This window comes from Aplidium turbinatum, chromosome 2, assembly GCF_918807975.1.
Source record: "Aplidium turbinatum chromosome 2, kaAplTurb1.1, whole genome shotgun sequence".
Classification (NCBI taxonomy): Eukaryota; Metazoa; Chordata; class Ascidiacea; order Aplousobranchia; family Polyclinidae; genus Aplidium; species Aplidium turbinatum.
The window spans coordinates 12,154,341-12,168,647 of record NC_137473.1 but is presented as its reverse complement, the minus strand read 5'-3'; the positions used below and the strand labels follow the sequence as shown (position 1 = coordinate 12,168,647).

The window sequence follows — 14,307 nt, the reverse complement described above, 5'->3', positions numbered from 1 at the left end:
ACCTTTACCATTGTAGCGTGAAGTCTACCTTTGACTTGTCATGAAATGAATAAAATAAACATGATATCACGTATTTCCATAGGCTACATTTATTTTGGCAATAAACACTTTGTACAGGTCACAAACTCTGCACCTGGGCATGCGGCATATATGGTGGTAGACCTTAAGCTGTAGTTCTACGGACAAAATTTTGTCATAACACTATGACCCCCTCGTTTTGAGTGAGCAATCCCCTACTTCTACCATCCCTAATCAGACCTTGTCATTAAACCTTTTAAAGTGTTTAAAAAGAAAATTTATGTTACAATGTATAGCATAATAAAACAGCTGTCGTTTATAAACAAACCTTCAAGGGAGACTATATATTTTTTATGGATGTTGTTGTCTAGTTTCGCATATGGGCTACTGCACTTGCAGACTTGAAATCACTGACGCGGGCCTGGTCTTAGATCGGTAGGGTAGTTTTCAATAGTCGAAGTGTAGTTTCGAAGATTATTCCATCCACTAGGTGCAGCTAAATGAGCAATCCTTGCAATATTTCCAAAGAGGCTTTCTCAGTCCAAAGATATCTTTAATCAATGAGTAAATTATCTTCAAACTCTATTAGAAAAAATTGCAATCCAGCATCGACTTACAACATGAGCAAGCCTATTTAAGCGTAATTCTTAGCCTATTTTCCATATTCCAGCTGGTGACTTCATTTTGGCAACTCTTTTCAATTGGTTAGTTTGGAATCTATCTTCGGACTGACATTGCCTTGATAGGTTATTGCTGGTGGATTTGCATAGCCTACTCGTAGATGCTTTTGACCCAAGGCCGGTTACCGAGATTGACAGAGCGAAATTTCCGATTGTTGCTGGGGAATTATTCCATCCATTGGTGCCGTTAAATGGAAAGCAGTCCTTAATGTGCGTTGCTTTAAGTACACCCCGAGAGTCAAACCAGCGGCGCTTGATCTTGAAGCTTCTTGAAAGTGGAATAGGCTACTTAAACTTTTCATTTCTTACTTGCGAAGTAGAGATTGGCGCAGTGTTGTACGTTGACGCCGTCATCTTTTTGTTGACGCTGAGGCTAGCGCCGTCAGTTTATTTTGTAGTTGACGGAAGTGATAGCGCCGTCAACTATTTTGCCGATTTTAAGCGTCAAGCGCTATGCGTCAGTTTCGTTTTCATGGTAAATCTCGTTTCACAATGTATTCTGGCCAGCGCGAGTCATCCGAATTACGGTACCCGCTTTCGCGTTGGTTAGAAAGACAACCTGGAATACAAGCGGAAGAAGTTCGCCAAAGGGTGATCACTATAGTGCAGTCGTGGAAGGTTTTTTGTGGGAAAAATTTTTTATCAAGCTGATACTTTTCTCACACCTTCCCCATACTATGCAAATGGCTCAGAAAAAATTCCCCATCAATCGGATGATGGGAAACCCCCTTTTGGGCCCATTTTCCAAATGACGTCACAATCCCTTTATGAAAATTTTAAGTTTTTCAAAATAGGACATATTATACATCATTTTTTAGCTTTTTTCAAGGGGAACAACTTTTTCTATTAACAAGAACCCTGAAAATGTACAGAAAAAGAGTTATTACCGATTACGCAAAAGGATAAATTTATGAATTCCAGGCAAATTTGAAATTATTCGTCACTGTTGGACTTATTCTTCTACATTCGTTAACAAGAATTAAACAAAGTAAGCGAAACAAAAATTGAAGCTATCATCAAAAACGTCAAAGATGTTGCTTTCCTTCTCGTCTTGTCCCGTTTCATCTTCATTGTAAGAGCACTCCTCTTCGGTACCAACATCGACGTTATGCAAAAGTGAAAAAAAAAACTTCATTCTTAAGTTTTTCGTCTAGTCTCTGGAGTATGTCGTTCACTCGTTCATACTTATTATACTTAGATACGAAAAAGATGTGAAACTATCTTTGTATTTGAAGCATACTTAGGCTACTATACTATTACATTCGACACCATGACTCCAGATATCGCTGATATTTGCAGAATTCTCTTTTCATCTATGGTTGTAAGCCTACGATCAACTTCTAACCGAGCAGCACACAGTAAAGAGGACAGCAAAAAGCTTCACCGGAATTTGGAAAGATCTTGCGATCGAGTAAGCTCTTATGCGATCAGTTAAGTCGCGTGGAAGATTGACGGAAGGAAAAGTATGCAGAAAGTGTTCGACATCTTTGGGTTTTTGGTGTGAGTCACTCGGCAAGTATTCATGAAGCAATGACGCAACTAAACAAGGCTCAGTTTCTATGAAGTAGGCTAACCAGCATGAAGAGTTGGGTGCTTCAAGAAAAAAGAGGGATTACGAAGATTGTAAAAGTTTCTGGCCTGGTTAACAACGACAAACCCATTCTTAGTACCAGATGTAAACCTATCTTCTCCTTCAAACGGTCTAGTGTCCATCGCCGGAAAAGATGACGTCAATTGTGAACAAGCGGAGCAAATTGGTCAAAATATCCAAAAAGGTTTAGATGGGGTAGCAATTACTATCGCATCAATCAATTGATCAAACCATTAGAATCCTTAATGGAAGTAAACAAAACAAAAAGTAGTGCAAGTGGTATTGGTTCGAAAGTCATGTTCAATAGGATGTTTGCTGTTGCTGAAAGCGAGGAAAGCCTTGAGCAATTTTTTGAATTCGAGTTGACTTCAGAGCCAATGTCTATGTTCAAGGAAGGCATGATGAGAAAGCCTGACAAACCCTCTCTTCGAAAAATTCTTTTGCCTGGTTCTTCGTCGCATGCCTTAGAGGAAATCAACAAGCAACTTCTATTATATCGACGGTGGTGCATTAGGCCTACTACATAAAGTTCGCTGGAAAAAAGGAATGAAGTTTTCGGAAGTTTGAAATTTGTATGTGAAATATATCCAAAAACATTATACCCATGCTGTAGTTGTATTTGATGTCTATCATGACGAAAGTACTAAAAGTCACGAGCACTTGCGCCGAAATTCCGTTCCACAGAGCACGTTTGTGAAAATTGATCCGAGCAATTCACTTCCTTTTACTCAAGATCGCTACCTCAGCTGCATCGAAACCAAGGCTGAATTCATCAAGTTTGTTTCTACCCTTCTGAGACAATCCGAAGTTGTAGTTCACAACTGCTGTGATGATTTTACAATAACATCTACATTGAAAATAACTGATCTACACAATGAATATTGAAAAACGAAATGCACAAGAATAAAATTGCAAAGCAGAGGAGAAAGGCACATCGCATGGCGGTTAATTACGCGAGGCAAAATGCTCTGATGATGCTGACGGTTCCATTGTAGCGAAATCCCTTGATTATGCTCTTCTTCGAAAAGGTCCAGTAAATGTCATTGCTGATGATACTGATGTAGTTACTATGTTACTGCATCATTGGAAGACTGACACTCATGATGATATTTACTTCGACCAAGGAGCGCTTCAACAAAGCCTGGAGAATCAAAGAAGCCAACCCAAGTATTAAAGAAGATCTTCTTTTCCTCCATGCATGGTCAGGATGCGACACAACGTCATCGATAATTGAAAAAGGGAAAAAAAGTTTGCGAAAATCAGAAACGCTGAAAGAGAATTCTAAATTATCAGCAATGTCTGGAGTTCCCAAAACGAGGTCGGAGAAGCCTCTATAACTGCATTCAAGATCTGGTATTGTGGCAATGAAGATTCAACGCTTACTAAACTCAGGTATGTATTTTTACATAGGGATTATATAATAATGTTCACACTTTCAAGATATTGTCCAATTCTAGATACCCTGTATGTAATATTTATCGTTGTTTACTTTTAGACATGACAATTACATGTATAGGCCTATGGCATGCGAAGGGATAATTGCACCGAAAAGCTACCACCGAGCCAAAGAGCAGCCTGCTTCCATGGGTTACGTCTTTAGAATTTAAATTCAATGTTTGTGAATGGGGATGGAGAAACAATAGCAACAACGAACTTGTCCCAATAATGACGGATATGCCTATAGCACCAGAAGCATTGACCAAAGTAATTAGATGCAGATGTAAGAAATCAACGAAAAATCCATGTGGAACGAAAACTTGCACCTGTCGCAATTATGGAATGGCATGTGTTTCTTCGTGTGGTGAATGTCATGGTGTGGAATGTAATAGTATAGTAGCCTAAGCATGCTTGAAATACAAAGATAGTTTCACATCTTTTTCGTATCTAAGTAATAATTTGTATGAACGACATATTCCAGAGACTAGACGAAAAACTTAAGAATGAAGACTTTTTTTCACTTCTGCGTAACGTCGATGTTGGTACCGAAGAAAAGTAATTCTCGTACAATGAAGATATGAAACGGGACAAGACGAGGAGGAAAGCAACATCTTTGTCGTTTTTGATGATAGCTTCAATTTACATTTCGCTCACTTTGTTTAATTTTTGTTATAGAATATAGAAGAATAAGTCCAACAGTGACGAATAATTTCAAATTTGCCTGAAATTGACAGATTTATCCTTTTGCTAAATCGGTAATAACTCTTTTTCTGTACATTTTTAGGGTTCTTCTTAATAGAAAAAGTTGTTCCCCTTGAAAAAAGCTAAAAAATGATGTATAATATGTCCTATTTTGAAAAACTTAAAATTTTCATAAAGGGATTGTGACGTCATTTGGAAAATGGGTCCAAAAGGGGGTTCCCATCATCCGATTGATGGGGAATTTTTTCTGAGCCATCTGCATAATATGGGGAAGGTCTGAGAAAAGTATCAGCTTGATAAAAAATTTTTCCCACAAACACCACTTTTTAAGCTCCCACGACTGCACTTACTGATCACTCATATCGTGAGCAGTATCGAGAACGAGAGATCAGAGAGAGAAAGCAAAAAATCAATGAATGTCATCGCGGAGGTTGAAGATACTTTATTTTAAGAGCTCTATGCCCCTGAAAAGAGCGATGTTGGTGCAGTGGATCTCGTTAAAAGATTTATATATGTTAAGCCATCACAGCACGCTTGGAACAGTGATACCTTACCGAGTAAACGTTTTCAAGGTTTGTTTTGGAAATACAACACACCGTTCAGCGCTACTGTGGAACGCATGTTTTCACTTGGAAAGGACATTATGCGTCCCAAACGCAGCAGATTGTCAGACAAACATTTTGAAATACTTGTGTTTCCACAAGGAAATAACTACAGTAAAACTCGGTTAATCCGGATTCGATTTGACCGGTGATTCCATCCGGATTAGGCGAAGATCCGGATTAACCGATGACGGTTCTATCAAGCCTGACGTTACCTATATAGGAGGGTATCGGTAAAAATCACCGAAATTGAACGCATTAGTGTGGTCATCTGCCAATTCCGAAACGCGCGATCACCACATTAGCGACCCAGTGATAGAGTTCTTTTAAAATGCAGTAGGATGCATGTAAATTGAATGTATTTGTAGACTCTGCGTCTAACGCAAGAACACACTGGCAAAAGTTACATCTTCAGACATGCGTGTCGGAATAATCTGTTGTCACTCAAAACTATTGAAAACAGTTACCGAAGACGAGTTTCTATGAAAAACTTACAAAAATTACGGTCAAACAAAGTAATCACGGGCAAATCCGGATAAAGCGATAGAAAAAGCGCAACTTTTGTCCGGAATAGGCGAAGATCCGGATTAAATAATCCGGATAATCCAAAGCTGTTTCTCAAGAAAAAGATTACAAATCATTTGTACTTCCAGTTTTATCCGGATAAGGCGAAGATCCGGATTAACCGAGTTCTACTGTAATAGGCTAAATCAGCTAATTACAATACAGTCTCAAAACATAAAACCTGCTCTTTATTTATAGCTATTGTTAGCCTAAACTTGGTTGAAATACTTCCTTTTTGTGAGACCCTGGCTAAAATAGCGCTGACAATTTCTTTAAGAGCTGACGCAGTACTTTAGACCGTAACGTTTTTAGGCAATTAGCGCTGACGCCGTCAATTTATTTCATTGCCGCGTACAACACTGAGATTAGAGTAGCATTCTCCAATTGTTGTTACAGTAAATCATCTCGCTGTTAAGATAAATAAAGTTGACATTTCTTGCAGGAGTTAATTAAACAGCTTAGTGAGACCAAATCAAGTGATTTCAAGACGCTAATTTTCTCGTGTTGGTTTCGTTCAAACAACTTTGAAACGATACCATTTAGCCTACTAGTTGCTCACGAGTGTTCAGGAAGTTTGATGCAAAAATATTTTGAAACAAAAACTTGATGTTTTGTTTCATTTGCGATCAACTTCTCTATAAAGTTTCGTTTTAACTAAAAAAAGGTCGTTTCAATCCGAGCTCAAATCATCCACGGTGCATCAAATTAGCTTTCTCGGCTTGAGGAAAATATTCCGACAGTCAATTTTAAATGGGGATAGCACGAACTACTCCCGAGCTACAGTAACCTATCTTCATAAAAGTTTAACCATTGCATAAGCTTCATTGTATTAGTAATAAACTTGCTATAAAGCAGGCTAGCCTAAATACAAAGTACAGTACGACGCAGCCTATATACGTAATGTAAGTACTGTAGGTTGCCTTTAAAATACAATAAGACTAAAGGAAGTATGTACATTGTACAGGCCTCTAAGCTCCGTTTAATGGTTTCTGAAACTAAAAGGGAAGGTTTGGTCGCCGGCTTTCGCAAGCCAACCCTTCTCCACTCACAATCGTATTTCAATTTTTTTTTGACTAGAAATGACTAGCTCCACATCTCGGCTACTGGAGAAACAGTGAAGACATCTGCAGTGGCGTTTTCCTGGTGGGTTAAGCAAGGGAAGCAATAAAGCTGATGGGGGGGTTAGAGCGTGTTCTAGGGGGGTCCGGGGGCATGCTCCCCGAATTTTTTTTGCAAAATTACACTCAAATAATGGATTATAGCGCTTTCTGGAATCACTTTCAGGGTAATATTTGTATAAAATTTAGATAGATTAACAGCTATTAACTTATTAAAGGTAGCTGTTACACACAAACGGGCAAAAATTAGAGAACACAAAAAAACTTAGCTACACAAAAACTACAAAAAAACCAACAGAGTAAGCGATTCTGAAATTGCTTCCACAGATTAGTTAAAAGAAGCGTAAATCGCGTAAACTTTGCGCGATTTACGATTTGCAAAATTTATTGGTGTCTTTCTGTGTGTCTAAAACAAGTCCTGGGGGGTGTTAATAGCCAGATGTCTTGAAAAACAATATAAATTTATACAAATTATATTATATTTTCAACAAAGGGTTCAACTTCGGAATCCAAACTTTGAAAATTGGGGGGGGGGGGGGGCATGGCCCCTTTCGCCCCTCCCTGGCTACGTCTATGGGCCTGGCTTGCGTTGTTCTTACCCGAGTGAACGTAAAAACACGACATTAATAACAGATTTCTTAATTACACGAATTTTCTATTTTTGCTGTCGCAAAGAAACTCTGACAGGTCATGCATCGCTTGGTCGCCGGAAAAATAAGAGCTCAGAGGCCTGTATGTATATATATAAAATTGAACATGGTTTAGACTTCAGAGACAGTTACGACATCACTTGATCCCCTGGAAGTGTTTTCAGAATCGTGAATTGATGGGAGAATAAAGAAACTAACGTAGTCGAAAATATTAGAATAACCTCTGATAGAAGATAAAGTTTACATTTGTCGGTACATTATGTAAAGCTATATCACGTGAAACAAAAAAAAAACATGTGAAGTAGTGCATTGCAAGTATCCCGATTTAGGATGCAATACTGTAACAGCAAACATCCACCACGTAACATATAGAAGAGTTAAATAAAAATAACAGGCAGTAAATACATCGTGTTCGCACAAGGTAGACGGAATTAACAGCATGCAGATATCAAACTTTTGTCAAAATGCCTGGCCAATAGTTAAACTAACTAGACCGTCAACAATAAGTTAGTTCGATTAACAACACTGTCTGATGACGTTAAATTAATACAAATAATGACAAATGTTGCTTGCCGGGCTGGGCGGCAAAATCACGAAACGCCTTTCAATTACAAGTTGACCGCTCTTTCACAACTTCTAATGGCGAAACATTCGTTAGTATTTCCAAACAAACTTTACTGGTCCCAGTCACATCGGTACCCATTATTACTGCCAACCAGCAAAATCAGTCTTTCCATGTTTGAAGACGTTGAGTTTATGTAAAAATAAATCAGAAGCTGGCGGAATATTCATATATCCAAGTGTTTTTCGCGAAGCAAAATGTGTACTTTTTAAAGTACTGTATGAGATATGAAGACGATTTGATAAAGAAATGCAAGGGGTTTTAAACACCTTGCAGGGTTTGCGTAAAAAACACTACAGCCAGTAAATCAGTCATTTTTTCGATGCTTCTTAGTCGTGTGAGCCTCTGGAGCCAAGGATCTATCCTTTTACTATCCCAGCTTGGCGATGTTCCCGGATTCCACTGGAAGGGTACTAGAGATCAGCCAGTCTTTGGTTTCATTATCCAAGACACGCAAAACTTCAACTTCATCAGGTTGCTTGGATTGTACTATCGTTGATGATGTGATCTGTTCCTCAGCATCACATTTACAAAAGGAAAAGGCCATTCCCGATTGACGGATGATTGAGCGGAAAGCCCGACACCCGCACAAAGACGGTTGTAAATTGTAAAGAAACGTCAATGTAAAAAATGACTGATTTGCTGATTAGGCCTAGACTCTGGAGACAGAATGAAATAAAAAGATGTTTAAGACGTTTTTATCAGTTTTAACGCGTGAAACAAAGTATCACTGTGAAGGAAAGTTCCAGTGCAGTGAATAGCGTAGGAAGCATCACGAAATGGTGGCGGATTTGCTTTGTGCCTCAAACTTCACTTCGTTTCATTTAGCAAGTAGGAGAAAAGTCCCGCAATGACCATGACTCGAATGGCTAAACAAAACAAAAAATAAATGTTACGACAAAACTTTAGGCTTTTATTATGTGACTCAAAGCCAGGAAATATTCACACTTGATATAAACCGACAGCACAAGCTACTTAACGATCCGCACAAAGTCGGAATTACTGAATTGCATTTTACAGACAACGCAATCCCATGACTTGACGTAATGGCTATTTTGGGATATGACTCAGCCTTAAACAACATTATCGGGTAGGCTGCACAATTGACGTAGAAAACGCAGTTCCAACCACATAAACTTATAATTAAAAGCATGTGTTAGGCCTCAAATAGACGTAAAACCCCGCTTATCCAACTACACTAGAAAGATACGTTTCCCAGCAGTCGAGTGTAGCAAGAATCCTTCTGAACACTACCCTAGAAAGGTCATACTAAATCCGAGTAGTTTTTACTCTTTGTGACAAGCGTATTGCGCAACTAAGAATATCTCGTTTCAAAACCAACTACACAAGTCAAGTTTCACAACAAACCAACTCGACGCTTCGACAACTTGCAGGCAAAACGATCTTTCTCGTATGGCGGGTCAAGCTTCACATTCTCTTAACCAGTGTTTCTCAACCTTTTGTGGTTTACGACCCCTTTTAGGTGTTTAATACACCCTGCAAACCCCTTCCTGCTCTCTTTTCTATAGATGAGCTATAAAAATTAGCACAAAAATACATTTCAATAACATTTAATTTCAAAGAACTGCTGAATGTCACAACTTTTAATGTTTGGCGTTTCAAACCGGCCTCATGGCGTTGAAAAAATTCTAAATGCTTGCTGATGTGATTGGAATGCTTTGTTTCTAAATGCCGTTTTAACTTTGGTGGCATCATAAATTCAGCAACTGAGAACCAGCCTACATTGCACAAAACACACTGTGGCTTCTCAATGCTGTTGCTAACTATGGAAGTAATGTGTTTCTCGGCAGTCGAGTGTAGCAGGAACTCAGCGATAGACACGTGTTTCGCCCATGAGGCTGGGCTCATCAGTATCGCACCACTAGTTCCCGCCACACAGTTCGCTGTTCTATAGTGAGTAGTCAGGTAGTGCTAACGCCAGGAAGATCGCTCCTTTTCAACTATGGAAGTAATGCCAAACATTAAATACTCTTCAAAATATTTTGGAACACTGAAATACGTTTACTGACTCACTAAACGCAACTGCACAATAATTAAAATCTGATCTAGACAAATGCTTTTTAACAACTTTGTTCTTCATTTTTACCGCAATTTTCTTCACTTTGCCGACCAAGGTTTTTCGACAACTAACGTTTTAAGATTGTTAAACAGGCTGACTCAGTCCATTCGTTCTACTTGAACAAACGATGATAAATTGGCCTACAACCGAGCTACGCATTCTCTTTCGCCCTGTGTACAGCCCTGACCACAGCCCATAAATTCTCTTTCGTAACAGTGCAAGTTGCAACCAATTAGTCCCTTGCTCCGACATTACTGTATACAAAGTGATTGCTACAACATTTTTTATTTTTCCGGAATTCTTTGCGACCCCCCATGACAGGACCTTCGCGACCCCCAGGTTGAGAAACGCTGCTCTAAACCGAAGTCCTGACTTTAAAACAAGCCAGAAAAGCAAAATTAAACTTGCACTCATTTCCAAAGTACCTCAAACAATAATCATAGAAGTTGAAATTAAGAATTGGGTGATAAGAGCGCCTGAATGACGCTTAGAATGTAGTCGGTTTGACGTGTATAGAGAACACGTTGCTGTGTCTTCTTTACCGAAGACATTGGGTTCTCTCACATAATCTAAATCCTCATCCCTTCTTAGGCATAACACAAAATATAAAGACAAATGCGAATATGAAGACAAATGCGAATATGAAGACAAATACAATATATGAAGACAAATATAATATATGAAGAATAATATAATATATGAAGACAAATATAATATATGAAGACAACAACTAAATGCGAATTAAAAACTAATAATGCAAAAAACGTATGCAGCTATGATTGGCGAAGAAAAGACTTTGGAACGGTATTCAAGTACAGTGGTCATCAGTTGTCATGCGATATTGCCCAAATGCCTACGAGATTAATACAATCTCGACCAGTGATACCAGAAAGGTTGGCTGGAAATAATTTTCTAACCAAAGTAAGCAGAACAGTTGTTTGGGAAATTGTTTCCGAGAAACTGCACTTGAGCAGTGTTTAAAATCTTACATCACACCATGAACATCGCAACAAATTAACTTCTACCTTGCAATAGTTTAAGCAAAGTATAAAACTGACTTTAGTTACAATACAATTACTTACAATCATGAAATTTGCACTTCCATCTGAAATGAATACAGTTACGGTTAACAGTCATCACAATATCGCATTGCTCGCAATATGACAACCTTATTTTATATTTAGAATGTAGTCTAGCTGCTTTATTCATAAAAAACGAGCGTATTTTTGCGTTTATCCATTAGGGTGGGTCAAAATTTGGCCTTTTTATCCGATTTCATTGCTGTAAACTTTCTTTCTTGCGAATACCATGACGGGGAATGTTAATGTTAAGCAACTTACGATGACGGTGAATGAAAGACGTTAGTAACGTGATTCCTACTGTAAAAATTTCCCGTGACCGGCAAATTTCCCGGGAATCTCATTCCCGCCTTTCCTATTTTTTCCAGATCTGTCTGTCAGCTGCATAGGCGAAATGACAGTCAGAAAAACGTCGGCCAGAGATCTATTGGTAGCAGGTAGTCGTGAGTTCTTGACTTGGCATGAGACTTTATGACATACCCAGCCACACTGGCAAAAGTTGATTTTCTCAAATTCTTGCCATTTTAAATCGTCAACAACTGGGCATAAGTATAGCCAAGACAATAAAACACATGTGGAATTTTAAAAAGCTTTTATTCACTGCAGTAAATTAATTGTGGACCTGTTTATAACTATGCACGTCATTTCTGATAAAGGCATGGATGCGTCTCAAATAGCTTCGCACAGAAGTCGGCTTCTTTGCTTAACCACGCACTAATAGGGAGTGGCGCCTTTCTTTTGTTGCAAGTGCATTGTTGAGGAACTAGCAGTAGACCGTATCACCAACAACTGTGACATCTTTCAGCCATTATATGGAACAGAAGGTTCGCTTATCTGGGAAGTAAAGGCCAACGACTGACTGTCTTCTGGTAGCCTTTTAGTCTAGCCACTGTTCAGTGTCATGTCTTCATTCCTCTTATCGACATCCTTCTACAGGAAAGCTTCACAGAGCCAACTCGCTTCGACAGTTTTAAACAGAATGTTTTCCGTAGATAAAATGCGGCTAATTTCAAAACACTGATCCATCTGCAACTCACGCACTAAGACAATGTCTGTTTGACGGTTACAAGGTCCGTTAACCGTTTTATGAAGCACGAAAAGTCAAGAAAGTTTAATTTGTTTCTCGGCAGCCGATTTAATTAAGTTTAATTTCTTTAAGTTTTTTCAAGTCGGCCATAATGCCTATCATAGCCTGAAGAAAGCCGTGATGCCTATTGCCTACCCAATACCCATGTGTTAATTATGATTCGTCACCAGAATGGAGCGAAACGTATGCGCCTCTTGGACGATAAGACCAAAAACTGGCCGCTCTCTAGTAGTCTGGAGTATTCCACAGTAACATGTTAACATTAACACAACAGGGTATGTCCAAATATTTTTGGGTAAACAAAAATTAAAGCAAAAAGCGTGTTAAACCCGCTGACGTTGCTCAGTTTTATATGTTCTCAAAATAAGTTTACAAAAACAATTTTACACTTTGAGTTGATCACGAGCTGGCTCGAAAAGAGTTTAAAAGCAACACAACAACAAAGACTTCTATGAACACAAACTAATCTTAACCAAGCTTTGTAAAATTTATCCCCATAGCTTCCGCCCTTGGTTCGTAAGCCAGACCTTCCACAAAAAGTTCAAGTGGCGCTTAAAGCAACCATCGCTTGGGTCTCCAATAATATTTCATCTTCCAACCCGGAAACAATCCTTTTTCACGTTGATTCAATGTCAAACTGATTTGTTAGCTGGACATGCTTTGACAGGCCTTAAAACTCGTGTTTTTTTCCGGCAGCCATCGTGGCCTACCTAGAGCTCCTTCTCGGCGGCCAAATCTGCGTGCTTGGAGGCCAAAATACAATAATGATGATAGCACAAGTAAATGGCACTAAACTTGCAACAATGTTAAAATGATCACTTAGCGTTGTTGAAGTCTGGGCGACGTCCTGCAATAGAATCGTTGTACCACGCATTAAATGCTTTATCGGGATTGTAATCCGGTATTGCCGGACCATCTAACGACCCTAAATTGTTTTAACTGCTCGCAGCTTAGTAAATTGTTTCAACTGCATACCGCCTTTCATAAAACCTGACCATTTATTCCGTTATGATGTCAACATTGAGGGTGTGAAGACACTAACCCACAGCGTTCTCAACTATGAAGACACGTGTTTTCCCCTCGAATGTCAACTAACCTAGTTCTCCTTTTTAACAACGATTCAATGTCCGACAACATTGAATCGATATAAAAACGACAATATTGCCAGCCGATGTAAATTAGCAGTTCGGATTAACACTTCGTTAAAATAAACATCGGGAATTGCAAACAAGACTTACAGCGCTGGTGATCGCAGCTGGATATATTCAATACAACAGTAGTGACTATGATGCGCTGACCTAATTCTGCGTCACTCTTTGATACTACATATTTTCGACAGTTAATCCACGATCATTCTATTGCGAAATTAAATAATTGGCTACAAGAAACCGGCGGCCAAACTTGGCCGACGGAGGAGGTAGCACCGGCGGTCATTCAAGCACTACTTAGCGGCCATGGCCGCGATGGCCGCCGGCTGCTTTAAGGCTTGCTTTGATGGTGGATTGTAGCTCACATATGCAGTATAGTCCTTCCTGTGGTTTTGTTCGCTGTTTCAGGTTAGTAGATGGGCAAGCAGAAAAAATAAATCATAATTCACATCCGCTTTGTTGATTGTAAGTGAATTGGTGTAATAGAAACTAGCAGCAGCACTCTGCAGTATTTCATTTCAGCATAAACAACGGATTATTGTCGGCTGCATAGCCGAGTGGTGAGAACCCTGGAACGGCAATCGAAAGGGCGCCGGTTCGACACCGCTCAAGAGCATGCGGCTGTGTCTTTGGCAGGACACTTAAAAGGCATGCCTGAAGGACAGGTGGACACGAAGATTGGCTTCCTTGCCTTCCCGTCCACTTAATTTTTCACGTTGATTCAATGTCAAACTGATTTGCTGTCTGGACATGCTTTGATGGTGGATTGTAGCTCACACATGCAGTATAGTCCTTCCTGTGGTTTTGTTCGCTGTTTCAGGTTAGTAGATGGGCAAGCAGAAAAAAAAATCGCAATTCACATCTGATTTGTTGAGTGTAAGTGAATTGGTGTAATAGAAACTAGCAGCAGCACTCTGCAGTATTTCATT

The 14,307-nt window shown here is 39.2% G+C and overlaps 1 protein-coding gene across 1 annotated transcript in view; it reads right to left on the bottom strand.

Moving 5' to 3' along the window:
• Nucleotides 1-5,950: 5,950 nt before the first annotated feature.
• LOC145765559 (uncharacterized) overlaps nt 5,951-14,307 on the bottom strand; it is a 42,866-nt gene continuing 34,509 nt past the window's right edge. Inside the window, exons 5-6 of the mRNA XM_082577395.1 lie at nt 11,147-11,169; nt 5,951-8,853 (exon numbers count right to left, since the gene is read on the bottom strand). Coding sequence (XP_082433521.1) covers nt 11,149-11,169 — 21 coding nt within the window. The 3' untranslated portion in view covers nt 5,951-8,853; nt 11,147-11,148. The remainder of the gene's footprint in view (nt 8,854-11,146; nt 11,170-14,307) is intronic.